The sequence below is a fragment of the Mastacembelus armatus genome, chromosome 22, assembly GCF_900324485.2.
Source record: "Mastacembelus armatus chromosome 22, fMasArm1.2, whole genome shotgun sequence".
NCBI lineage: Eukaryota > Metazoa > Chordata > Actinopteri > Synbranchiformes > Mastacembelidae > Mastacembelus > Mastacembelus armatus.
In genome coordinates, this window is record NC_046654.1 from 7,852,085 (window position 1) to 7,879,305 (window position 27,221).

At 44.0% G+C, this 27,221-nt stretch overlaps 1 protein-coding gene across 2 annotated transcripts; it reads right to left on the reverse strand.

The window, feature by feature from the left end:
• On the reverse strand, positions 1-26,933 carry dync1h1 (dynein, cytoplasmic 1, heavy chain 1). Of its 2 annotated transcripts, none has more exons than XM_026299970.1 (78): positions 26,556-26,933; positions 25,306-25,393; positions 24,948-25,121; positions 24,542-24,797; positions 24,241-24,427; positions 23,868-24,139; positions 23,527-23,754; positions 22,721-23,374; positions 22,130-22,552; positions 21,858-22,037; positions 21,592-21,741; positions 21,317-21,463; positions 21,017-21,157; positions 20,623-20,799; positions 20,277-20,387; positions 20,032-20,151; positions 19,702-19,941; positions 19,370-19,525; positions 19,157-19,270; positions 18,967-19,077; positions 18,670-18,879; positions 18,381-18,527; positions 18,102-18,268; positions 17,822-17,995; positions 17,298-17,652; positions 17,017-17,211; positions 16,645-16,927; positions 16,438-16,538; positions 16,178-16,337; positions 15,789-16,029; positions 15,535-15,718; positions 15,175-15,387; positions 14,794-15,032; positions 14,559-14,715; positions 14,235-14,459; positions 13,921-14,151; positions 13,653-13,793; positions 13,341-13,574; positions 12,959-13,165; positions 12,722-12,843; positions 12,454-12,619; positions 12,140-12,303; positions 11,840-11,969; positions 11,576-11,709; positions 11,358-11,472; positions 11,111-11,272; positions 10,746-10,960; positions 10,428-10,632; positions 10,160-10,333; positions 9,874-9,993; positions 9,609-9,729; positions 8,826-9,021; positions 8,328-8,445; positions 8,028-8,243; positions 7,716-7,928; positions 7,318-7,445; positions 7,069-7,222; positions 6,811-6,957; positions 6,528-6,678; positions 6,145-6,398; positions 5,868-6,002; positions 5,666-5,760; positions 5,369-5,543; positions 5,160-5,235; positions 4,876-5,036; positions 4,667-4,778; positions 4,511-4,571; positions 4,312-4,435; positions 3,963-4,076; positions 3,665-3,835; positions 3,255-3,472; positions 3,048-3,151; positions 1,793-2,001; positions 1,464-1,617; positions 1,234-1,376; positions 977-1,145; positions 593-717; positions 1-465 (listed from the first exon to the last, which is right to left on the reverse strand). In XM_026299970.1, the coding sequence occupies exons 1-78, from the start codon at positions 26,803-26,805 to the stop codon at positions 337-339; spliced, it is 13,923 nt and encodes a 4,640-aa protein (XP_026155755.1). In that variant the 5' UTR covers positions 26,806-26,933; the 3' UTR covers positions 1-336. The 2 variants fall into 2 exon arrangements, with proteins under 2 accessions (XP_026155755.1, XP_026155746.1); XM_026299961.1 differs by lacking the exon at positions 8,826-9,021 and adding an exon at positions 9,175-9,370.
• Between the last annotated feature and the right edge of the window lie 288 nt (positions 26,934-27,221).

The following is a 27,221-nucleotide window of genomic DNA, read 5'->3' on the forward strand; positions in this document are numbered from 1 at the left end:
TTATTATTGCAGTTTATGTCCTTCCAACTGGCTTTATTCAATCTAAAAAACATACAGGATCTTTCATAAAAACGTGATTTCCTTTCCAATGTTCCTTTTCATTCAACACTTTCTGTTCATTTACCATCTGACGACATCTCTTGACCTTCTAAGACACTTTCCAAAAACACTAAGAATGAGTACATTACTGTTTCACAAACATTTCTACCTACATTTCATATTGGAATGTGACAGGCTACATGCTACTCTTTAAATGGTGATTAATAGGGATTAAATGCAAGAGATGTAGTATGTTTAACAATCAAGACTCCTGTCTTCTGGAATGACCTGCTTCAATTACTCTGTGCACAGGATAGCAACTCCACGCTCATAGAAGCTATGAGGATCTTCCTTAGTGGCGATGTCAAAGTCAACAGTGAAGATCAGGTCAGATCTGGTGAAGTTCAGATATACTGGAAGAGTCACCTGCAGTGAGAAGAACAACATAATGTGATGAAGACAGCAAAACCAAAGCTGAATCTTACAGCCTTGTGTTTTTGATAAATCCTCTAACAATACAGAAAGATGAACAGCTGTGTAACCATATTCATACCATGTGTCTCTTCTCTGCGTTGCTTTGTTTGATCCAGCGGAGCTGAGTGAGAGGCAGCTCAGTGGAGATGGAGGTGGACAGAGAGAGCTTGTTGTTGGCACAGGTAGCTCCCTGCAGTTTCAGACCTGGGAGGGAATAATGAGCACATTTAAAACAATATATTTTTTAGTTATTACAACACAAAGTTATATCTGCTGGATATAAATGAGTTCTGTAACTCTCAGCCACACAAATCCGGGGCAAGGATCCTTTTACAGTTGCATTGCATTTGAATTGGTAACATTCAGTTCAAATCTTCTATAGATTATTAAAATATATGAAAATAAAATTATTCAAACACATGATAAATGTTTTATTATATTTCCTTGACATTGCTTGTCTGACCTTTGATGCCAAAGCTGCAGGCATCCAGTGAGGCGCCCTGGGCTGTGGTGACATTGACCTCCAGACACAGCTCTTCCAGAGACCAGCTGTTTGCCTGGGCCACGTACTGGCGGGTTGCAGTAATGTAAGCCTCTGGCACAAACAGGCTGCCCAGGCACACATGGATGTTCTGAAGAAAGGTAGACAGGAACAGGAAAGGTTAGCAAGAATACAGCGAGTGCCTCTTGAATGTGTACACTAACAGTTAACCAAAATACCTTCAGTTCCTTGGCACCCCCACTGGCAGCTCCCTGGGAAATCTGCTGCAGCTGTTTGATTCGCTCACTGAAGTCTGCCACCCACTGGATCACAGTCATGGATACTGGAACTGTGTAGCGACACCAGCTGCGAGGAAGGATGCCTGCAGAGAAAAACAGGTTTATGCTCGCCGTTCTCTTCAAGTATCATCTATTTGGTGACGTACTGCTGATGAAGAGACAAGTTTCACCTTTAACAAGGTCACTAATGAGGGTGCGCAGGTAGTTGGTCTGCTTCTTCTTGCCCTCACACACTTGAACCACATCAGACAGATCCTGACGGACTTCCTGCAGCATTTTGCCGCCCATCTTCACCTCACGCTCAAAGAACCGGAACAGTGGGTCCTGGTGTTTGTGGATTTGAATGAAGACGACATTAAAGCAAATGCTGAAGCTTGGCAGATGAATTATATTCAAAGTGACAAAAGTACAGTAAAAGTACAGCAATTCCCAAGGATATATTAGGTTGGCCTCCTGAAGCCTGTGTTCCAACCATCTTTCCTCCTATTTCTGCCATTACCTTGATGTTCTCCACTGTGCGTTTAAGTGGATTGACAGTTTGGGGCATGAGCTGCAGCCAGTTGCAGGCAGTGGCGTGCAGGGTCCTCATCCAGGCTGGCTGGGCATCAGATGTGGAAGAAGTGCGCTCCTTCTTCTCCGTTTCATAGGCAAGGTCATCCTCATCCTCCAACATCTGCATTTTCAGCATCTTACCCATCATGTCAGTGCCTGTGCAGCCCAGCAAAGGGAGCAAGTGAGCAGGGAGGGCAGTGAGGGAGAGGTGGATTGGACAAGACCATGGCAGGAGGGAAAAAATAATCAATTGTGGAGCAAAGAAACAAATAGTCTACATTCAGAACATGTTAATAAAGGAAAGGAATTGTTTCAGACAAATAAATAATTAAATAAAAATAAATAAAAAATTAGGGCTACATTGGGAACGACAGACATGAAAGGCTTCAGGCAACATTTCCATCAAATACAACATTCAGCATAGTTGTCAAGTAGACAAATTAACTGTGTTCTTGACTGACTGTAGATGTAGAATGTCAGGTTTTGAGGGAAAAACTAAATGGGAACAGGGATAACAGAGGGGGGAGTGTGGAAGATTTTGCAAGGGGTGGATGCTCTGGTATCTGGAATAACGGGAGTTTGACAGCATGGAAAGCATTCTTTAAAAAAAAAAAAAAAGGGAGGGGAGGGATATGATTGGGGGGCAGCTAAGGGAACAAGGACAAGTGTGGCAGTTTTGAATCCTAATCTGAAGATGCGGTGGAATTCATATCTCAGCAAAGCGACATGATGGCTGTGAAATACAGCTGCTGGAGGGTGAGGTGACACACACCCTTCCTTTGGGCACAGCACCTAACAGCATGATGGCTAAGATCACAGCTAGGTTATAACTGCACTGCTAAACTGGATGGCTATGATATACAAGACTACAACTAGGGGCTACTTGCAAAATTACAGAAAACTAGATGGTAATGAGAACATGAGACTTTAGCAGGGGTAGCACCCAAAATATGTTCTGAGCACAATATACCCAGCAAAAAGAAGCCAAAAAAAAAAACAAACAAAAAAAAAAAAAAAACCTTGACCCGCTGCACACACCCTGTCAGTAAAGATACTAAAATAGAGAGAGAGAGACGGTTAATGATGGGCCCTGTGAAAACAGAATCTGAAGAGATGGACCAGTGAAGACCAAGCAGGACATCCTGTGTTCCAGTTACTGTGACAGAACACCACAGTAGTGATGATGACCAGCTGCAGCATACCCTGAGTGGTGAGCAGGACCTTCTCAGCATTGCTAGGCAACCCTAGCCAAGATGGAGTTTGAGTGTCTGGAAGCATCTCTACCCAGTGCATGAACTCTTCACGTCTGTAACAAAATGATGAGTGAACTTTACTGATCAAGGTCCAGGGGAGCAAAGTCAATATATAAAAACAGAGGAGTGGTGTAACTCAAATGCGCCACTACTGACCGAATGCCGTCGGGCATCTTAATGTCTTTGTGTCCGTCAACCTTGAGAGCCAGTTTAAACTCGCTATCAAAGCTTCCCTTGGTGAAGATCCGATCCAGGAAGGTGTTGAGCAGACGCTGATCAAACTCATTATCAATGCGTCCACCATAAATGGACTGGGCCATCAGGGTTTTCAGAGCGGCCCAGGGGATCTTGTCTGGTGCGATGTTCTGACGACCCTGTGTACAGCCAAAGTGTTGCAAGGTTGTCACAGTTATGTCCTAATACTTAAGTACTTTAATCTTAGTATTTACACAGTAGTCAGAACTGTATGGGCCTTATGGGTTGTGAATGTAAGTTTCTATTGGCAACAAATATTTCTTGTACTGACAATCACAGCACTGTAAGTGAAATCAGCAATAAGCTCCAACCTTAGCGGTGTCGTCCAGCCAGGTGTCAACTGTGTCACAGGCAGAGCGGAGGTCTGACTCTCCAAACTCGTATTTCTTAGACCAGCCCAGTGGTGCATAACGCAGACGCTCCTGGATGACAGCATGGAACCAAGCCAGCAGGAAGTAGAGACGAGCACGCTCATTGGGAGCCTGTAGAAACATGGGGGGAGGGAAGATGGTTCTTCAGATGCCAGTTGAAGTGAAAGTGTGCAGGCAGTATCGGGTACAACGACTCCGTTTGCCATGCTTGTGTGTTGGTGAAAGAAGCTCATGTCACCTTGCACATGCGAGCCACAGGGATGCTGCAGAAAGTCCTGAGCATGTTGGCTTTGACACCAGGAGGAGGCTCAAACACAAAGATGCGACCAGCACGCAGGAGATTCACTGGTACCTGGCAGGAAAACACAGCACTTAAGAGTTTGAGGATGTTTTTAAAAAAAAAAAAAAAAAGATGTATATATATATATATATATATATATAAATAAAACTGTATATTGAAACTCTGGAACTAGAGGTGAGAATTAATTTGTGGCTTTGCTCTCAGTGAGTTCTTCAATGCCAAGAGTATGAAATGCAGTTATTTTTTAAATTTTATTTATTTATTTTAAACCAGTGATGTGATATACCTTGGGGTTGATCTCCATTGTCAGGAAAAGTCTGAAGCTGGCATGAGGCTGCATTGAGTGAAGCTTCTTCTCCAGCTGCATCAGCCAACCGGGAGCCAGGTGGACGTTCTCCAACATCACCCACCTGCAAAAGGAAAACAGTCAGGATACAGGTCCTACAAAACAAGGTGGCGATGCTCACAGAGACAACATTACCAACCTGCCAGACTTGACAGCAGTGTTTATGTCTCTGTCAGCCTTATTGAAGCCCTCAGCCGAGCCTGTGGACAGAACAGTCACAGTATCGTCACCAAGCCTATGACTGGAGGATCTGATTTGGGTGTCCGTTTAACCACAGCAGAAAATCGTTGCTTACCGATAGAGACAGAGGTGATTTGTTTGTTCTGTTCAGCAGCCAGATCTCTGACCAACCCGCTGGCATCATAACCTGGTACAGAGCACATCAACACTGGAGTGCTGGGCTTCACCTAGAGACACATCAAGAGGGACATTATCCAGAGATTCAATAATAAATATGGCAAATGCACCTGAAGCAGCAATTACTGAAGAAACACTGTTTATTACCTCATTATCCACAATGTTAGCCAGGTCAAGAGGCTGCTCAATGATGTTCATGAAGGTTTCTCCCAAGACCTTCGAGACAAAAATGTGTGACATAGCCAGCAGCCGGTCAGGGCGGAAGGCCTGAATCAGCAACAGCTGATGCACTGCCTGGCCAATGGGAGCTGAGCAGAAAAAAACAAAACAAAAAACAAAACATAAGGTTATTAAAGCTGAATATTTTAATCAGTAACATAAAATAATACATAATTATTTAGGGTAAGCAAAGTGTAAGTCCATGTACTCACTGGACTGCTTCTCTTCTGACCACAGATAAGGAACAGCCAGCTCTGGAGTGTTGCTCTCAATCCACATGAAGAATTGCTGCATCACCAACAAAACCAGGAAATAAGGATCACTGACAATGTACTCACATACCAATAAAGTTACATTGACAAATACCAGTATGTTCTAACAGAGAAGTGCTAACAGACAAACAATATCTGTCAATACTCACCTCGTCGGCCTGAACTTTGGCAATAAGGTCTTTGAACGCCGGCAGGTGGCTCAGGCGGACCATGGCCTCACTCTGGTCAGTGGTCAGACCCTTCACTTTGGGCAGTGATGTACCAGTCAGAACAATCTCCTTACCACGCAGGAAGTGCTGGAACTCAGTATCATATGAGGGCTCACTGCAAAGAAATGGATTCAAAGTGAGAAGATTTTGAATGACTGATATTACTGAACAACCTCTTGTGTTTTTTAAAAATGCTGCCTATGGTAGTAGTCTGGGGGTGTAATACCGGTGTCTTACCTAGTCATGCCCTTTAAGCTGATCTTAGCCAGCAGCATGGAAAAGGTGATGTGATCCTGGTGCAGCATACCTCTGGCTACTCTGTTGAATGCCACCTACACCCAGGAGAAGACAAACAGTATATGTATTCAGTTAATATTCATTTACAATCATCACACCACCAAAAACCAAGGTGCTTGTGCTTTAAAAGTGCAGTTTGTACCTGGAAAAGGTCTTTGGTGATGTGAGCGAGTCTCTGTGAATGGTCGCTGATGTTCTTGAGGTTGGGATTCTCATACAGCACTGTGTGGTAGGTGTCCAGGAAGAAGTGAAGAGAGTACTGGTACAGGAAGTGCATCTAGAACAACAGTAAAAGATGTATTAGGTAGTGTCACTTATGTAAGTCATAATTTGAATATCAATATTAGAAAGACATGGTGAGATTTAACAAAAAAAAAAAAAAAAAAAAGGATGAAAGAGAAACCCAGATGTGTCCAGACCTGGTTGAGAGCCTCCATGGTGAAGTAGATGCTGCTGCAGGCAGAAGACAGGGACAGGTATTGCTGTGACACTGCCTCCACCTCAGCCATGACAATATCAGTCTCCTCCACTTTCCTGGTCACCTCAGCTGCCTCCTTCTTCAAGTTCTCCAACGTAGTGATGATGGTGTCGTCGTCAAGGATACGGCCCTTTACCTCATTGAGGGCCTGCAGAAGGGATTTTTCCAGTTGACGCAGACGCAGCTGGAACTCGCCTAAAAAGGAGCCAGGAGGACAGTTGGTATTAGGATTTCTCGTGTCTCAAATATTTTACCACCATAACTCATGTAGCATCCCAGTCAGTGTTGACCAGCCCCCTCCTCTTCTGCCACTTTCTGTCTCACCCTGCAGTTTGAGGAGGTCAGAGCGTTTCTCATCCACATCAGGTCTCTCAGCCTTTAGGACCTCGTTGAGACACTGGCTCTGCAAACTGCTGCGTGTCACGGTGAAGTTGACAAACGTTACACGAGAGCACAAGTCTGGTGGGAACTCAACCTGTATACATTAGAGATGTCACAGATTTACTTCTATATACAATCATTTCAATGAGGAAACATTTTCTGTCTTTGTAAATTAGACTTATTAAAATTTGTTCATCTTCTAGTAATCCTGAATGACTGAACTCACTGTTGGATCCCGTGTGGAGAGGAAGATCACAAAGGAAGGTGACAGATCAATGTCCTGGTCTCCAAGGGTGATAAGGACACGTCCTCCAGTCCTGCGCACCTCTCTGTTCAGCACTGGATTTAGGATGGGGTCGTAACTTTCTACATCCTGAAGGATTCAAAAATTAAAATGACGGTTAAACAAATTCTTCATGAACAGACATTGATTACACAGCAACTGCACCATAAAAGGTCAGCAGCGTGAAGTAACTGCTTTTACCTGGACCAGAAGAGGGTTTCCAAAACGCAAAGCACTCTCCAGGTTTTTCCTGAAGGCGTCATCCAGGAAACTGGTCCTGGTGATTTTGCGGTCTTTATACTCATTCATTATGAACTCTGTGGCTTGGCCAGATGGATCGATGATGAGCGGGTACCTGTGAAGGTCAATGGTATAGAACAGATCAATTGGACTGTAAAATCAAGTCAGTGCCAAAAATATATTATATTTTCAAACAAATAAGACACTGACCTGTTGAACCTCTTGAGCATGATAGCGTTCTCAGTACAGAGGTCATCAGCTGGGAGAGAGTTGGCTTGCCAGCGGAGCCTCTCGTCAGCATTCGACAGATACTCAGTTCTGGCGATATCTGTACGGAACTGGGGAAGAAAATTTGGCCAAGTGGAGTTAGGAATCTGACACCAATTAAAGGAAATGCAAAATATGTATAATATTGTGCAAGGATGGTGCATATGATTCATTTTATGACATAATTTGTGTATCCCCAAGACATATTTGATGTATTTTTTATGTCTTCAATGAGCATAACAACCACAGTAATACACTGCATCTACATACCTAATAGTAATGTGAATGTGGCTGAGATTTGTAGATGTGATGACCCCAAGTAACTTCAGAGTTCTAAGTACCTGAATGTTGGCCTGCTGCAGGTGGTGAGACCAAGTAGTGAAGAGGTTCTGTCTCATCTGTTGTTCAAAGTAGCCAGCATAGGTAATGAATGCTGCAGAGAGGAGACAGTCTCCGGCTATGGTGGACATCTGGTTCTTGAAGGTCTCGCTGGTCTTCTCCCAGCGTTCCCTTTCAGCAGACAGACTCTTCAGCAGGGCTGTGCTGCGATTCACCTGGGAGCAAAGGCCAAGAAGATGCAAGATGTTTCCATTATGACCAGACCTGAGGGGGAAACATGAAGGAAACTAGGCACAGGTTTGATGAATTGTTACCTTAGCCTCAACTGCAGCCAGGTCGGCCTTAATGGCCTGGGCTTCTGAGATGAGGACGGCGTACTCCTCCTTGTAGCGGGCGATGCTAGCCTCCAGGTCTCTGATCATCTGCTCCACCTCTTCTGCCTTTGTCTTGTTGTCTTTGGCGTCATCTTCAAGCTTCTGTAGTTCATTACGCAGTGGCTCCACACGCTTCAGCATGTCAGCGTAATTGAGCTAGGGGAGCAGAACACCACAGTATACATTAAAAATGCATTCCGTTTTATCTTCTGATTTTTTTTTTTTTTTTTTGTTTCTTACCTGAGCAATTGCCCATTTCACCATAGGCCCGCAGGCCAGAGACGCCCTGTTGACTTGGTCATAGTTGTAACTTGGGTTGGACAGATAGTTCTTCTTCATCTTCTCACGGATCGAGTCACTGGATAAAGTGAAAACGGTCCAATAAGTTAGAAGGTAGAAGCATCTTTTACAGTAAATACTTCAATGTCACAAATCAGAGGAAATTAAATATGAAGGCTATTCTATCACTTAAATTTTCCTTTTGCTTGAAGAATGAGTGTACTTCGTATCATATCACAATGACGACATATGATCACTAACCAGGTTTCAGTAGCTGTTCAGCAAGTTATTGGTTCGTGTTCTGATTCCACAGACACACACACACACAAAAAAAAAAAAAAAAAAAAAAATTCCAGAAACCTAAAATCAAGTAATAATCACAGGTTCCACTTGATTAATATGCTGATTGAATATCATTTGCACTTCCAGTGGATAAGGACTAAACAGATACACTGGTACCTCATTTCCTCAGAGGAAAAGTTGACTATGCTGCTGATGAAATTGTCCCTGATAATAACTTGTCTGATTTTTTTCCAGTCATTGGTCTCCTCGCCCAGCATAAGACAGATAGACTCCAGGGCCAGTTTGACTGCAGCTGGGGGATTGGTCATAGCCCGCACTTCTACTAGGTGCTGTCGCTTAATAGAACTCACCGCTAGTTAGGTGAAAGGAGGAAGGTGTTTGAAAGGAAGAAGCAGTGAGAAGAGGGGAAAAAGGGGAGGGTTTGGGAGCAAAGGGGGCAGCAAGAGAGAGGGACAGGGAGCACTTTAGTGAAAAAAAAAAAATTCAGAATACATTCTCATTTCACCTGATCTCTTCAGCTGAAAAGTTAACAATGGTGGGGATGAAGTTCTCTCTCATGATGATGGATCGGATCTGCTTCCAGTCAGTTGTGCTCTCCCCCAGAAGCAAGCAGATAGACTCAAGTGCCAGCTTCACGGCTGCAGGTGGATTGGCCATGGAACGCACCTCCACCAGGTGCTGCTTCTTAATGGACTTAACAGCTATCAACATCAGGCGAACAAGGAGGGTGATTATGACAAGGGCAGGGCAGTGATGAAGGGAGGATGTAAGTAAAGATCAGATTGTTAACAGTAGACAACATTGTAATATAATGGAACTCAATGACTGAAGAAGAGAAAAATATATAATCACCAAAATTCTATTAAGCAAAGTGTATAACTGTGACAACAAATTAATTATACACAGTGAAGACAGATGTGAGTAAATAAACCACTGTACCATTCTGAGCCTCAATAACAGCAGGCTCCACCTGGTCGAGGTCCTGTTTGACTCTCAGTTGTTTGTCCTTGATTACCTCCTGCTGCTTGTACACAGCTTCCTGGATCTCCTGGCTCATCACCTGGAATCGCAATAATAACAATATGAGTTAATACTTTGCAATACAGAGTTCACAGAATCACATCTGTAGTTTGTAACATGTTCAAATGCTTAATATCAACAAGTTGTGTTTGTCCTCTAGGAGAAAATTATTCGCCCTGCGTACCTTTTTCTTCTCAGCCTCCTGCTGGTCTTTGACCATCTTCTTCAGCTTGTCGTTGGCAGCAGCGTTCTTTGCCTCCAGCTCTTGGCTCTTAATTCTCAGGTCACGACGAAGCTCTTCCACCTTGATGAGACAGTAAAAGTACAACCAAGGAGTTGGACAAGAGCAAGCAAAGAATGACACCTGGCTGGTTTGTGGAGAACAACCTTCCCAGGTTTTCAAAAGCGGGCGGGACAAAACAGCATTTAATGTATGCATATACATTAAATAAAATAAAATACAAAATTACCTGATCAACAGTCTCCTTGATCTTACGGAGACCAACGTTGAGGTGCATCTGCTGCTCCTCCAGCTCGCTGCGTTTCTCATTGAACAGGTTGGCATACTGATTGATAAAGTCCAGGTAGTGGCGAGGTGTAATGGCCATGGTATGACCACCTCGCTTGGCCAGACGGTTGTTAGCCTATGAAGAGTTAAAAACATTTATAAAGTACACATATGAAGTGTTACACATACACACTTTGTGCCTATTGAACCAGCATTGCATATATCTGTACCTGGTGAAGCGTCTGGTGTACAAACACACAGCCATTGACGATAGCCTCGCGATGAGATGGTGGCTGGGGCAGTTTGTCATACACAGTGGGCATGTAGTCTGGCACCTTGTAGTTTGGTTTCTCCAGGTCCATCTTGCTGGTGAACTCCTTACCCACCTGATAAAGCGCCTCTGTGGACCAGTCTCCAAACCAGTTCAAGACACACCTGGCATAAAGAAACAGTTTTCATTTAACACAGAAACTCAATTTTCTGTATTCCCTTCGTTTCTCCGATGCAATATATTCAGTCAGGATCAGTGTTCATAATGCCTCTGATACCTGTTGAAAAGGGCAGGAGATGTGGCAGCCCTGTCTTTCAGGCCCTCTGATGAGGGGTTCATGGTGAAAACCACATGGAGGTTTCTGATGACCTGGCTAGTGAACCATTTATACAGCTCCTCATGTGTGTCAAGCATCAGGCCTTCCTTCTGGGCTCCCTCCTTACACTGAGTCATCAAGGTGGCATACTCATCCCCTTCAAACAGACCAGGGACCTACAATGGTAATATTTTATATTGAAAACCAGAAAATGGCTTGTACACAACCCAAACAGATTTCCCAATTTCAGAAAGCTAAGGTTTTCTCAGAGGACTGCAAAGTGGTAACAACTGGTGCCTTCAAACAGACCACAACGGCAACCTTACCTCTCCATTGGCCAGCAGTGTGTTCATTCGCTCGAGGAAACCAGAATCTAACACGTTGGACTCATCCATGATGAACGCTATCTTCTCGTTCTTGCAACCTGAGCGACGCAGCACTGTACGCAGGTCCTCGTCAAAGTCTTCCCCAGTGTATTTCCTGTGTACCTGAAAACACACATACACAAATCATTAAAGACAAAGGCAAATGAACAAATGTGGCTCTAAATATCTTCACATTCATTTTACCAACCTTGATCTGGTAAACACTAAGTCCGTTCATCCAGGCTACAAAGCGAGACAGAGTGGTCTTTCCTGCTCCACTCACACCAATCAACAGGAGATGGCCCTGAGGCTGACGGAAGATTCTAGAAAATGATTCATAATAAAAAAAAAAAATAAAAAGTTCACAAAAATTCTGAAAAGTCCATGAGCAGTATGAGATAAAGGAATTCAGAGGCTGTCACTTACCGGTCAATCCTGAGGACGTGATCCAGCACCTCGTTGAAGAGCACCAGTGGGACGTCCAGCTCCTCTTCATAGAAAACCTTCAGACGTGCCTTTACATAGTCCCTCAATTCCTCCTGTTCCACTGGGATGTAGTCCTGCACCCACAAACAAGAAACTCAGCAAAAATGGAAACTGAGCAGCTGAAAATTGAAGGTAAATTCAAATCTTTCAGTGGCATTGCCAAGGTATAATTAACACAGCATGTTCAGCCTCTTGCTACTTTACCTTGGAAAGCCAGTTGCTGTAGAGGATAGGTCTGCTGAGAGCCTTCTCCTTATCAATGTTGGGGAAGTGTTTGAGAGCAACCATGTCAATGTTTTCATCTGTCCATCTCCTCTCTTCATCTCCAACCAGCCTGAAATAAAGTTTAGGATCAACATCATCATGTTTAAAATTACTGTGAAATTTGTAAGTGGGACAGATTCACTCTGCTAAAGACAAGAGAATGCAGCTAACAGGCCAAAACCATTTCATCAATGGTTCCATCCATATAACCAACAAAGCCTCTCAGAAACCTGCACCCACCTATCCTGGAAGAGGCGAAGGGCCTCATGGGCCCAGATTCGGATAAGACCCTCGACAGGCAGAGTCTCAAGTGGCCGCAGAGCCTCAAAGATACCCCTCACCCAGCGGGTCATCTCTCTGGGAGAGTAGATGTAGTGGGGCTGTATGTCCTGGGTGAACCGTTCCTTAATTTTGGGTGAAAAGGGGATTACATAAGATATGCAAGCAAAAACAAACTATAAAAAGTCACCAACTTAACATACTTCTTTTTAGTTTGTACACTGGGATAATGTGTATTAAACTTTACGCTTTCATTATTTTGTAATTTCCTTTACCTGAGACATGGTGTAAAACTCAACCATAGCAGCAGTGAGAGGCTCAGCATAGGTACGCAGAGACGGAATGAGGCGCAGCATGGCACGGTTGAAGGTTCCATAAATCTGGGTAAGAGAGGCTGGGCCTGGATAGTCCACATAGACCACAGGAACATGACGCAGGAACCTAGAAACAGCACAACATGGCCAGTGTTATGACTTATGTCCTATGCAGTGCATTTTCAGTGTCCTTACCATTTGGAGATAAATTTTCAGTTTGTGCATGCACCTGTGTGTGAGAGGCTTCCTGCCAGGATCAGTGGGAGGATTACAGGCTCCAACAAACTGGATCCTCTCCAGTTTGACCCAAGTCTGGTCTGAAGTGCGATAGAAACCTCCGTGTTCCACCATCTGCAAAAGAAACAACAAGGAAGTCTTTAACATACATGGATTATGGATGTCAAAACTTATAAATTGCAATTATAAACCTGCAATTACAGTTGTATTTGCAAACAATGTATCATACCTGTCTGAGGAAGGAGATGACTCTCTGCGTGCCGTACTTATCCATGTCCGGCAGATTTATCTCATCACAGAACAACACCAACCACTTGCCCAGCTGGACGGGGGCAAGGACCACACCGTTGGGGGTGCGGCGGTACTCACAGTAGTGGTCAAAGGTCTTCAGCAGCAGCTCTGGGGTGGTGGCACTGGAGAAGTTCAGACCCACGACCTGATAAACAGGAGAAGGAATTGAATTTACATATTTGTCATCTATAAAATATTCTCACCTTTGCCAAGTTTATGCATAATTTAAATTCCTACAGTCATGTAGGATAGTGTCAACTGGTGAGTTACAAACAGATTCAAGGATTTTTAACCATCAATTCTTTTATTTGTTGTCTCACCTCCATATCAGGCAATGCCCTGAGAGCGCTAAACAGGGTCATAGTTTTTCCAGAGCCAGGAGGTCCACACAGCACCAATGGTTTGTGCTCTGCCAGCCATGTGTAAAGCAAAGCTTCATGGCGAACAGTGTCCAAGGTGGGAACCACAACATCAGGAGATGCCACCTTGTGGGTCTCTACCTCAATCTGGGGGACCTTGCCCTGCCAGGACTGCCATTCCCCTGAGATGCACACCTAAAGGCACAGAAAACAATATAGTGTTTGTTCTGAAAACGTTAAAGTACAGGAAACAGCTGTTTTAGTTTACTGTACCTCGTAGTCAATGATAGGGACATTAGGTGCGGAGGGGAGAGGCACAGTGGTGATGCGACGGATGTACTCCCCGAGCTCAGCCCTCATCTTTAACCGTCCATCACCAGAGAAGGACCAGAGCACTGCATAGATCAAATATCTCTGCAGAAAATACCATAACATTCATCAGCTTTAGGAAAGTGCAAACATTTCTGCAATGATAAAGTTCCTAGATGATACAACAATAAGACACATATGCAGCAGCTTTCTTTGTAACTGAAAGTGTTACCTGCAAATATCTCTCCAGCTGGTCAATGGGCATGGGAAAGTCAGGATGATTGTTGTTGTAGAGTGCCACGTTACGGCAGGCCTGGTGCAGCATTGAGCACAGTGAACCCAAGCAGCGCAAGCGGGTGAAGTCCATGATGTGCTCCATCTTGGACGCGTGCTCCAAGGCCTTGATCACCAGACCTGTGGAGGTGAAGTAAGGCTGCAGGATAGATGCAGCATCACGCTGGATCTGGAGGAAAACACACAGTAGAACATCATTAAAGAAGAAATGTCTTGTTGCATTTTTATGTAAAATATCTTCTTAATATTTACTTGAAGCATTGGTGATGCAGTCTCCTCTTCATCTTCTGTGCCCTTCCTCTTACGCTGAGCTTCATCCTCTCCCTCATCCAGTGGAATGCTGCGAATGCGAGCCAGGAAGTTGTTGAAGATCATGTCAGTGCTAAGGACATCCTCACTGAACCAGACCATACCGCAGCGAGACACAGTGGCCAGAGTGGCGTACTTAAGGTCCTGTACTTCAAACATCACACGAACCTGTGACGAGAGACAGAAAGTCAGGATAAATACCAAAAAATGCTCCTAAAATTTTTTTCATTACAACAGATTTAAGTGAGGAATCAGCTTTTAAAGTACATTTGGTGGCAAACTGAGACGCTCTCCGTTGGGCAGTGTGAGCAGTTTGTTGTCATCCAGAACTGAGTTGAGATTTTCAACCCATTCAGGGTCAACATCACCATCAAAGATGATCCACTGCCGCTTCTGCAGTTCACCTCGAACATTGTCAATGATCCTGGAATAGAAAGATTAGGTGTTATTTAAAAAACAAACACTAGGAAACCTTAACAGCAAACTGTGTCAAAGAACGCACTTTCTGAGGATGTGTGTGAACAAGCCATCGGTCCATTCACGGGTATTAGGGTCCAGAGTTCCATACAGATGATCCTTGCTGATAGCTTTCGGGTCAATTATGTGGGCGACGCCCTCAACACCCTCTAGTCTCTCCAAGGCCTTGAGCAGCACCCTCCATGCCATGGACTTCCCACTACCTGAGGGGCCAACCATCATCAGACCATGGTTGATCTGTGTGATCTGGTACAGCTGGAGCACCTGGAGGAGTTTGAATGAGACAGTTTCATAATATTAAAATTACCCAAATTCTGTCAAACCCTACACATCTGTGTCTCCAGATGCTGAAGCTAATGTCTATTTCAGGACACACAAAGAAGACAGAGTCAATTAAACTACATACCTTCTCCACCCACATGCTGCCCACATCATCACCATCCCCATAGGTGAGGTACATCTCCCCACAGACTTTCTTCAGCTCCTCCCTCAGCGCAGTCATCTCTCCACGATGGTACTGGACTCCTGGGAAGACATCTGACAGCAGGCTGAACAGCAGAGGGATGTCCTCCGCCACCAGCTTGGGAACCATGGTCTCACATACACTCTGGATCAGGATCTAAAGAGAACGGAACACAGACAAATACCCATTCAAGTTCTCTCCAAGCTAAAAAATTAATAAAATAAAAAATAGCTTGCAAAATACAACACTAAAAATAATACTGAAGCTTTATTTCCCAGTCCTACAAAATATAAATGTTTATACCTCTTGTTCAGGAAGGTTCTCAGCGATATCATTCTCATCAACATCCTCTCCGCGCTCCAGCTTCTCCCTTTTGATCCTCTGGATGCGTTCACGCTTGACATTACCAGCACTGATCAGCACACTCTTTAGAGCTCGCAGGCCGAAATCATAGTGGCTCTGAGATGACAGCTGCTCATCACACAGTCTGAAAGAGGAAGTAGATTCATTCAGAAAAGAAAATCCCCTAAAAACGAACTTACTTAAACAGTACATACTTGAAGAAGGGCACAATCTTCTTGGCGAGGATCTCAGCAGTGCGGAAACCTTGCGAATAGAGCATGACCTGTGCAATAAGCTGACGGTCGGGCTTAGTCATGGCCAAGCTGCGGAAGAGCTTCTTCAGATTATCAGGCAGGTTGGAGCGGCCAGCATAGCCAGGGTTCATGGTGATGAAGATGGCCATGTCTGGGCTCACCTTCACCTGCTTGTTGAGGAGCTCTGTGGTGACCGGCACACCTAAAAGAGAGACAGAAGAGTCTAATGTAAAGTAATGTTTAAGTGTAGATAAAAAAATGATGGTGACTAAGGTGGAGACACAGATTTACTCTCAGTTGAAATTTCATGCTTTAAAAACCTTAACACAAGTTGCACATATTATACTTACTTCTATCTCTGTTAGGGTTGCTGTGCTCCCTCAAGGCCACCTGAATGTACTGAACTTGCTGGGAGACAGCAGACAGCATTCTCTCTTCCAGACGGTTGAACTCATCAAAGCAACCCCAGGCTCCGACCTGACACAGGCCCACAAAGATACGACCCATGGCCTGGGAAAAAAAAAAAAAAAAAAAGGGTGATACTACTGATGTTTATGCTCTTTCTGTCTTGGCTATAAACTAGCCAAAGAACAAACTGAAAAGGTCATACCTGGAAGTCAAATGTCTCATCACAGTTGAAGACCAGGACAAAGCGACCAAGCTGGTGACCAAGAGCTTTCACTGACTCAGTCTTTCCTGTGCCAGCAGGTCCTATATGACAAAATGAACTTTGTTTTTATAAATGTAAAACAGTACTTTTCTTACTAATAAATTCTTCATCTCTAGTGCAGAAGAGATGTCACATTTAATAACATACCAAATGGTGACCCTCCAAGGCGGGCCTCCAGAGCCTGGGTCATGGTCAAATAGCAGCGGTCTGTTAGAGGGGTCTGGACAAGCTTGTCCTGGACACCCAAGTACTCAAAGCCATAGTTAAACTTGGCATTTGCCATCTGAATGGACAGCTGTTGCAATACATCTGTCTGCTTGGGATCAAAGTAAAAACGCATTTGGCTAAGCCACTCAAAGGACTTGGGGTTGTCAATTTTGTTCTTGATCAGAGTCCTGGTCACGTCACGTTGGTGCACCAGCTCGGTGATCTAAGATGAAGAAGGAGGAGGATTTCAGAGTTTTCACTACAAAGAACATTTTCAAAATGCACGGAAAAAAAAAAAAATATCGCACTAACCAGGTGCTCCAGTTTCCTCCTGCGAAGTGGAGGCTGCTCCATCAACACAGTATCAGCCAACACATTGAGTGTGGCTTCCACATTTGACAGTACTCCCTGCATGGGTGTCATGTCCCCACCACCAGAGATAGTGGTCAGTGCAGACTCAATGTTCTCAGACCAGGCAATCTGGGTGGACAGGACCACCAGCTGTGCCTGTGGAGAGAGGAAAAAAAAAACATTTCCAACATGTTGCCAAATGTACATGTCTGTAACAAATACTGAATGTTCTCAGTGCTGACCTGGTAACGATCAATCCAGCTGATGTACTGGCTCAGGTCAACGGCTGTGCCCTTGTTGAAAGTGATGACCTCTGTGACAGACTCAGCGAGCAGCTTGGCAAGCGTTACCCTCATCTCCTTCTCCACCAGCGTCAACCACTCGTTGATCTTGGGGTGTTCTGTGATGGAAACTGGCGTCTTGTACAGAACCTCCTCACCCTCGCGGGACGAGATCCCCAGCACCTCTGTGTTGTCCTCGTTGAGCAGGATGCTGGAGACGCCAGCAAACATCTTTTTGAAGTGCTTCTGCAGTTTGGCCACATTCTTGCTGTTGCCAATGATCTCAAGGAGGTCCTCATCTCCCACAAAGTAGAACCTTTGGTAAAAGAAAAAAACAAAAAAAGAAGAATCATAAATTAGTACATAAATGTATGAATCACCAAAGCTCACTACAGGAAAGTGATTCTAACTGATATTTATATTGCATTTTCATTATTAAAATCAAAAACAATGCACATTTCCACTTTGAGCTATCACTGCATTACCTGGGGAATGAGGATCTCTCTCTCTCCAAGTATTCTCCAAGAGCTTTCTGGATTTTGCCCAGAAGGTCAGCAAGTCGCTCCAAAGACCTCTGCACTCCTTGTATGTTCAGCACATCCATCACTAAAGGAGACTTTGTCACCTTCTTCATCAGTGCCAAGAACTCTGTGCTGATACTGTGGAATTAACACATGGAGAGATTACATTAAGTTACAGAAATAAAGGTTTTACAGTTGTAACTGGTGGAACTCATACATGAGTTCTTTGTGAAAACTGAATTACCTCTGGAATCTCTGGGTTTCTACAGGCAGCAGATGTTTGATGTCAGCGCTGCCTGTGAAGATGCCTTCCAGGTAGACCCAGCGACGCTGGACATCAATCCAAACGTCAAACAGAGCCATGATGCGATTCAACTTGTCTTCCCAGCTTAGGGCATCTTCCTCAAACACCTGAAAGAAAAAAGGAAGAAAGGGTATGGTGATGATGCACTTCTGATGCAATGAAATAGTTGTACACTGCTGTAAACGACTGTCCAAATGCAGAAAAAGTGAAACTGTTTACCTTGTAGTAGGGAGACAACTTCATGGCAGACACGCTATTGATGTGTTCTTTGACCTTGTTGAAGAGGTCATCCCAGCCTCTAATCAGACGACACTTGTTCTGGTAGTTCACAAGGTCCAGCTCATATGAGTTCCACACTTCACGGATCTGAGAACCAGCAAACACAGCATATGATAATTTTAAAGCTCTGCAAAAATGTTAATCATTCATCATTATTTGGACTGAAAACATTGATAAAAACATAGCGTGTCCCCTCCATAAGCATCACAACTACACAGTTCATCTTCACCTGCTTGAGGAACTCCTCCAAAGCCATCTCTCCCTGTGCTACCAGAAGAACATCTTTCACCACCATCTCATTCTTCTGCAGATCTACATCCCAGATCTGTCCCAGGGTCAGCTCTGACAGGACCCAGTTCACATGCAAACGCTTCATTAGCTGCTTCCAGTGGCGGTCCTTGAGAGCCTCAGATTTCAGCTCAATCACCAACATGTTGACCTGGTCAGAAAAAGGATTTAATAATCCATTATTTTAGTTTTTACATTAGAAAATATGTACTTAATATGGAAAAGCCAGGTGCCTGACCTTCAGGTATCCTTTAAGCAGCCTCTGGACATACTCATAGGAAGCATACTGTCGCAGTCTTGCTTGGAAGTTCTTCAGCTGGTTCAGAAGAGCATCCAGGTTCTGCCGAAGCTACGACACCAAAAAGAGAACAGTTAAATGCAAGGCAACTTAACATCAATGATCTGCATGATCAATGTGAATTCCTTACCTTGCGAGGCTGGACAGACACCCATGGCTGCTCTTTCATTTGGTCAATTTGTTCCCAAACCTTTGACAGCTCAGACCAAACCTCTTTCAGGTCATGTAGCTCTTCCAGTGCCACCTATAAGAAACAAAGATACGGTGAGAGATAAAACTCCATGCATAATGGGGTCTTTGAGAGACCTAGTGGTGATCTTTCTGTGAAGGCATGAGGTATTACCTGCACCCTCTCTTCACTGCCACTGAACAGGCCAGTATCAGTGAGCTCCAAGGCCTCTTTGGCACGGGCGCATTTCTCCCTTTCAACCTTCAGACGGCCAAAGTTGCCTTCATAGATGGTCAAAGACTGAAGAGCCTCCTCTGGACGCAGGTTACCCTGATGGAACAGTTGCTCATTAGAGAATGTCAAAAAAATCTCAGATGATCACTTTAACAAATGTCTTCATCTATTCGACCTCACAAATGAGCAGTAACCAGTGCACCTGAAAAACTACAAACCACTACAACCTCCACCTGTAAAGTACGTTTCTTGTTGAACTTAAGATAACTTACAGCAACTGGTTTTGTCTTCTCCCACTCATTGAGCAAGTCAGTGGTGCGGTTTTCCACAGCTTTGTCCTCCTGAACGATCTTCATCTGCAGGTTGGCCACCTGCTGCTGGATAGCAGTATCTTTGCGCTTCATTATGTCACTGAAGGCACCCCATTCACCTTCAATGTTGTCAATGTAAAGCCAAGATGGAGGGAACTGGAATCTCTGCTTCTCCAGTAAACGCTGTCCATTACGGAACAACTGGCGGTAGAAGGGGGAGAATCTGGTTAGAGCCAATCATGCTTAAACTAAATTCATGAAGGAGAGGGCACAGTGTGTTTGAGTACTTACATCCACATTTTTTTCAAACTGTTTGATCTTGCGCTTCAATGTCTGCACATATGTTATGAAGTTGACAGCATCTGAAGTGCTAGCTGTGTCCACAGAATGCTGCTCCAGGTCTTGACGGGACTAATAAAGGAGCAGAAAAAGGTAAGAAAAAAAAAAAAGTCTAGTTCACAAAACAATTGTCCAAACAAAGTCTTTGGAATCAAAACTGGCCAAAAGACATGGTCCTCAATCATGCTATGTGTTACCTTGGAGATCTGGGCATGGAAGTCCTGCATGTTCTGTCCAAGCATCTGTCCAAACTTGCTGAGGACTTCTTTGTGCCAGGAGTCATACTTCAGGTTAACTTTGGACTGGACCTGCCAGGAACAAGAGGGATGTCACCAAGGGGTTTTTAACTGTATAAGATGGGGCAGCAAATTTGCATATAGGTTTACATAGATGGCTTCCACTTCCTTTACAATAATGGAGCTAGTAAAGGTGTATAAAATGTCATCTAAAATGTCTTTTTATAGACTGTTACAGACTCAACCACTGTGTTTTAATTTTCAGGAGAATGTTAAAACAACACCTATAATTGCTACCCATCATTACCTTGCCATAGTCAATGATCACAGGTCCAAACTCTTTGCGTGTCTCTGCATTATCAAAGGTTCCACGTGCTTTGCGGATCTGGACCAGCAGGGCCTGCCACTTGGTGAGATCTTCACCCAGACGGTTGTAGATGTTCTCAGCTTGCATGTCCCACAAGCACTGGTACTGTAACCATACCTGAACAGAGCCAACGAAGAAAACCATTGACCAATGGAGGGATACTGACAAACATATGTAAAGATACTATGATTTGAGTTAAAGAGGAAACAGTATAAAAAAATAAAACTGATAAATTCAACAATTTCATTATATCTGTTCCTCCAACAACTTTGTTTCAACAAGTCTAAATGTATACAACACTTGATGTGATTCATTAATACAAGGTGGCTCTTACCTTAACATACTGCTCCACCTCATTGACTATATCTTCCACTGCATTGTAGGCCTCCTCTAAAGCTGCAGGCCCATCTGGCATCCTTGTCAAGGCATTTCGGTAGAACTTCTCCTCCTCTGACAATTCATAGTGGACACCAACCTGGTGGGGAACAACACAGTTTCTTAGATATAAGAAGTAACAGTAGTCTTAATAGGACACAGCATCCATACCCTCTCCATATCTCAGCTAAAAGATAAGTAGTACATGCATCTTCTTTCTCCCAACATTCAGATACATACTGTATTAAACTGTCTCTACCTGGTATCTCTGGCTCTGGATCCTGGGAAGAGAAAGGATGATCATCTTCCAGGCAAACATCTCCTGGTAGAGCTTGTAGCGACAGTCTTCAATTGGTGGGTTCAGGTAAATGACCTGGTTAGTAATCCTTAGCTCATGGACAACATTCTGAGAATTTAAAAAAAACGAAAAAAAAAAAAACAAAAAAAAAAACGTTAGCTCTTTTCAGGTATCCCAAGTTGACTGTTTTATTTGTGGCACTAGCATGGCACAAAGCAACACAATGACAACCTAACCTTGATCTTGGGCTCGCCTCCAGGTTTGTGGCTCACTTGTGGAGCCTCTGTATCCATGTCCACATCAGCTTTGTCTTCTACCTGGCCACGCAGCACCTGGGTCCAGGCCTTAAGACCAGCCTGCAGACGCACTCCCAGGATGCGTTCGATCTATGAAAAAAAAAAAAAAAAAAAAAAAAAAAAAGGTGCCATTTTAACACCATCCTCAAATGAAGAAAAAAAAGTTACATAATTTAGGACATTTTATCCTTTTTTTGTGGCCCAACCTCAATGTCAAGCTTGTTGACCCAGATGGGCAGATTGGAATAAGAGTGCAAATTGAGGTCATCCACAGCCTTCTGGACTCGATTGAGGATGTCAGAGAAGGTCTTGTTATCAAACATGCAAGTCTCCAGAGAGCGAACCTCCAGATCTATTTTCTCCTCAATCAGTAAGAGGTCATCCACCTGAAAACAACATTGACAAATAACAGTGTGAAGTGAGCCTGTATTTATACAGTATATATGCCACTGAAAGGTGACAGCGCTTTAACACTGACCTTCTCCTGGAAGTTGAAGACAGTCTCAGCCAGCCTCTGAACATAAGGATCCAGCTTGTACGACTCCCACACCAGAGTGATGCCTTCAGTAATAAGAGCCTGAACCTCTTTCTTGAGCCCAGCCACCAGCAGCGAGATAGAGGACCTCTCCTCCACCTTCTCACAAGTGCGCTCATAAGTGCGAACGCTCTCAATCAGAGAGATGGCAAATGGATATAGCTGGTTAGCTTGGTGGGCTTTGTTGACAATGGCCAAAGGAACACGGAAGCTCAACCACTTTAGGTTGCGGACCTCTTTGGACAAGGTGATGATCTCAGGAAGGAAATTGACTTTAAGTTTCAGCATATTTCCTGTGCGTCCTCGGGCACGGGTATTCTCGATGGTGAAGATGCGTCCAGACACACCAAGGTTACGCTGCTGCACCTGATTTATGAGGGAAAGGGATGATCAATAATTTCAAAACACAAGATGACAAAAAACTTGCAATGTAACAGAGTAAATACAAAAACAATATTGATATATGAGAAAAATGGCCAATAAACAACATTTACAAATGTTAGACTACATTTAAATCTATAATCAAGTCCATACCTTGCGAGCCCAGTCATCAAATATCTCTTGAGTGTTGAGTTTAGCTCTGAAGCTATCTCCATCCTGCTTCAGCTTCAGCCCCTCCACATGGTTCTCCCAGCCTTTTCCCAGAACATCCTCCACCCTCTTCATATAAGCAGTCAGCTGACGGTCAATCTGCTTGGCCCAGATGATGGACCCAGACACAGGTGGCAGGTCCCGCACATGGCTCATCTTACAGGCCTGGCTCTGAGGATACTGCACTTTGAACTTGTCATGCAGTGACTCAATGTCATCTTTCACACGCTGGATGAGCTGTGTCTGGTACTCTCGGATGGCACCACGGATATGGGGTCGCACAAACAGAGCATTGAAGCGGGAGAAGATGCGGAACATCTCGTTGGCGTTCTTGGCGGTTCCCAGCTGATCACGTAGGCGGGCAGTGATGCGGGTTTCCACGCGGTCGATACGCTCATCATAACGCTTCATAGCAGCTTCCCAGGCTTCCATGCCTTCCTTTGACACATCCAGACCGTCGACCTCTTTGACATTCTCGTATGCCAGGTTGACCTCTTCAATAGCATTAGCATCAGCTGCATCAAAGAGAACTCCAGCTACCTTCATGTCTTGAGGCTCAACTGTCTCTCCAGGGGCATGCTGTGGCACAGCAGAAACCTGGAGACAAAATGTTACAGAAACAGTTTTAAATCAAGAACAAATAAAAATACTTTTGTTTCTATAGTAAAAAGCTTTAAAACAAGAAAACATTTCATTTTAACATTAACATTTAATAATTTCAAAATATATACAAAGAATGTGCACTCTACCTGAGGCCTCAGCACACGGACAATGACAGCTCTCAGCTGCTCATGCTGCCTTCTGAAACGTCTCATGTGGTCGAGACGGGACTGGAGCTTCCTGTGGGCGGGGCTTAGACGCCACACCATTTTCAGGTTCTCCTCTCTCTTCCTCTTGACTATATCCCTCAAAAGCACCTGGAGTTTCTCGTATTCATCCTCCCAGGTCTGGAACACCTCGAAGCAAACAACCATCACCTGCAACAAAAAATGAATTACATTTAGGAAAACATTAGATTCTGATTAGCTAAAGTAAGCATTTACATATTATGGGGGGAAAAGGTACAGTAGACTTAATTTACGACACTAACCTTTTCAAATTCCTCATAAGCAATATGCATGAGCTTCCTGGTGCCCAACACTTTGAGGAGCTGCGAGCTCAAGTCCCTGGAAATGGCCTCTACCAAACGCAGAGCTCTCTGAATAGGATACTTGGTGTTCCTAATCTTTTTCAGGTGAGTGAATATGGCCATCAGAGCCTGGCGAATCTTATCAAGCTCTGAGGCAGAGAGCAGGTCATTGAGAGGGAAGTCCTTCATCAGAGGATTGTAGTCATTGACAGTTTCTACAGCCTGTTTCAGACCTGTGGGTAAAGGAAGGGAAAATGTTTATTGTCCAAACAACTACCAGAAAAGCAAGCATGAACTTTACAAACTAAGAAAATTATGAGTAGTTATTACTCACCTGTGTCAGTGTCAAAGCTGACAGTAGCATGGAAACGTTTGCCGTGTTTTAGGATGTCCAGTGTGAGCAGAACCTCGGGGCTCTCTCTCTTCTCCTGGATCCTGTTAAGGGCTCTTTCCAGATTCAGCCAGAAACTGATCTCCTGCAAGGCTGTGCCTGAAGCTGGGTCACGATCCAGCTTTGTCACCTGATAAAAAGGTGGGTGGAAAAGGCATAAAAACCCAGTGGGTAAGTAGGAAAAAATATCCCCAGATATTTCCTATTATAAGGAGTATCAATAAGTTGGTTTCTCTCAGTTTACCTTTTGGATCTCCCTGATCCAGCGGTTGACTCCAGATTGCAGCTGGTTAAGAAATGTTGGATCCTCCACCTTATCACCGAAGTCTGTGACCTTGGGCTTCTCCCCACGCTCATAGGACTGCTTGGCAATGTTTGTGATGATGGGATGGATGAGCAGGCTGATCTCAGGAATCTCAATGTTCTGCTGCAGATGAAGAAGACCCATCTCCAGCTCAGCAATCTTCTTTTCAACAGAGGGAGCCATCTTATCCCCATCTCTGAAAGGTGATCACAGGGATTTAAGGGGTTTGGATTCATTTTCAATCATCTAATGTCACTTTCACTACTAATGCTGTGTTACAACATCAGGTTAATTTAACAGAATGTGGTGAAACTATCAAAATAATACAACACACTTGAAAAATTACCTGTCTGCCTTGCCAGACTCACGGATATAGGACTTGAAGAAAGGTGCAACAGCATTGCTGATGAACGAGTGGAGCGTCTCGTAGGGTGAGTCCTCACTCAAGGTCAGAACTCGAACTTGGGTTGATATGGGCTTGTCTGCATCAATGACTCCAGTCCTCTTGATCAAAGCCAAGCTGCAGGGAAGAAAGGAGCAAACATTGATAGCTCTGAATTAACAGAGTGAACTCTATTAAACTAAACCCACATCCTAAACAGTTAAATGGAGAAAACAAGTTAATTAGATAGAATTATTCCACTTTTTGCTATAGCACAGCTGAACAGACCACCTCTGTTCAGCACTTTAGATGCATAATTTACCTGTTGGACTTGACCCCATAGTGTATGTCAATGTTGACGTTATAAGTGATGCACTCTTTCTCCTCCTCTCCTTCATCTCCAACATCCTCTGTGTGAAAAGCAAATAAAAATCAAGGTTATATTTCTGCGTAAATCCATAAGGGATGTTGGAAGCTGTTAAAATCAGATATGAGTTAGTAGACTACAAACATTTCCCCCTATAAACTACATTTAAATTACAACCATATCACTTGATCAGAGCATCAAGATAAGTTGAAGTTGTTCACCATGTCTCCAGTCACTATTTAGGGACTTTCACTTAGTCCAGTAAGGCCAAAAACAGGACTAAAAATAAATTATTTGGACTGCAGACAAAAACTGAGTTCATCTTTATATAGTGGGCCATGATGCAGTAGGCTGACATTGCAATCAGTCTATCCATCCATAGCCCCACCCTCCTCTCCAAGTGAGGTCACGGTGGTAGGAAAAGAAAATCATCTGCAGACACTTCCCTCTCTGCACTGCAGTATTAATATTCTCAGCAAAACACAAATGGGCTGGGGCAGTGACTCTGGCTGGGAAACCAAAACCTACACTCTCAGACTCAGTGGCTGGTCATGTGCATGACTAAGGGATCAAGCTTTAGCACTCTTAAAACATTAATAAAGGCAAGCAGCTCAGGATTAATATGCCCGGAAGAAAGGGGAAATAATATATTCATTGACACAATGATTCACATGATAAAACCCAAGAAGGTGCACACAAAGATTCATTATCTTTGAAGCTCCGTGACTTATGTCATCTTCTGAAATGGGGCCCTGTGGTTTTATAAGTACTGTGTGTTTGCCTTATTCGCTTTAGTACAGGACCGATATCAGTAATTTTGACGATCCTAATTTGCATACGATCCTGCACTAATTCAATATGTGTCACTGGGACTTCATATAACCACTAGCACACCTTGGAGTGTATTGTGTGATCATTTACCGTTTTTCACTTCCCCACCCAAAGTGGCGTAGTTGTGTTACAGCAGAATGATGGGATGGATGCGTTAATAATTAGCCCCATCTAACCAGCTACCAAAAACACTGACTTTAGGTCACATACAGCGTTGAGATGGCTAGCTACCGTAAGGCTTAACGTCATTTCGCTGGTGATGGATGGACAGCTAACTAGCAAAATAACGTTACGTTCATTTTAAAGGGTCGCTGAACAAACAGGCTTGGTATTTAAATAAAATCATCCATCTAAGCGCTTGTTGCTAAACGTACCTTTGAGTGCACTTCTCTCCACCAAGATGGTGTGAACTTGTGGATCAGCTAGAAATTTTCTCATCTGCTCCACGGCGCTCTTCTCCTCCAGGGCGGTTTCCAGTGAGGCCGGGGCCTCGCCGCCATCTTCCAGGAGCAGCGGTACCAGTTTCCGAATGTGCTTTTGCAGCACCGAGGTATCAGCGACCGTTTGAACGGCAGACACCTCCATGGTGCCAGAGTTCTCCTCCGTCCCCCCGCCGTCGGACATTCTGTGAAGCGGTCACCGAGGAGTCGGTAGTAGAGCTGGACAAAGAAACGACACTGACGTTAGTTATGTAGCGGGCGGCCTTACCAAGTGAGCTGGTCACAGGCTGACTGCCGCTGTCAAACACCGCAACCGTGGCTGTCTGATTTATTTGCGCAATGGATTGTGGTACATGTCGTTAAAATGACGCGCAATTCATTGGACTACATTCGCCAATAAACTACAACACCCAAAATTCAGTTAAAAGAATCTGGAATTTTTTTCCCTTTTTGTTGTGATGTGCATGACACATATAGCAAGAAGATATGACATATTTTATGTCATTCACTACTCCCTACATAATGTGCACTAAATAGTTCACTCGCTAGTTTTATTGTGTGACTGTTAGTGTCGTGGCATGTAACGCTACACAAGTGTTA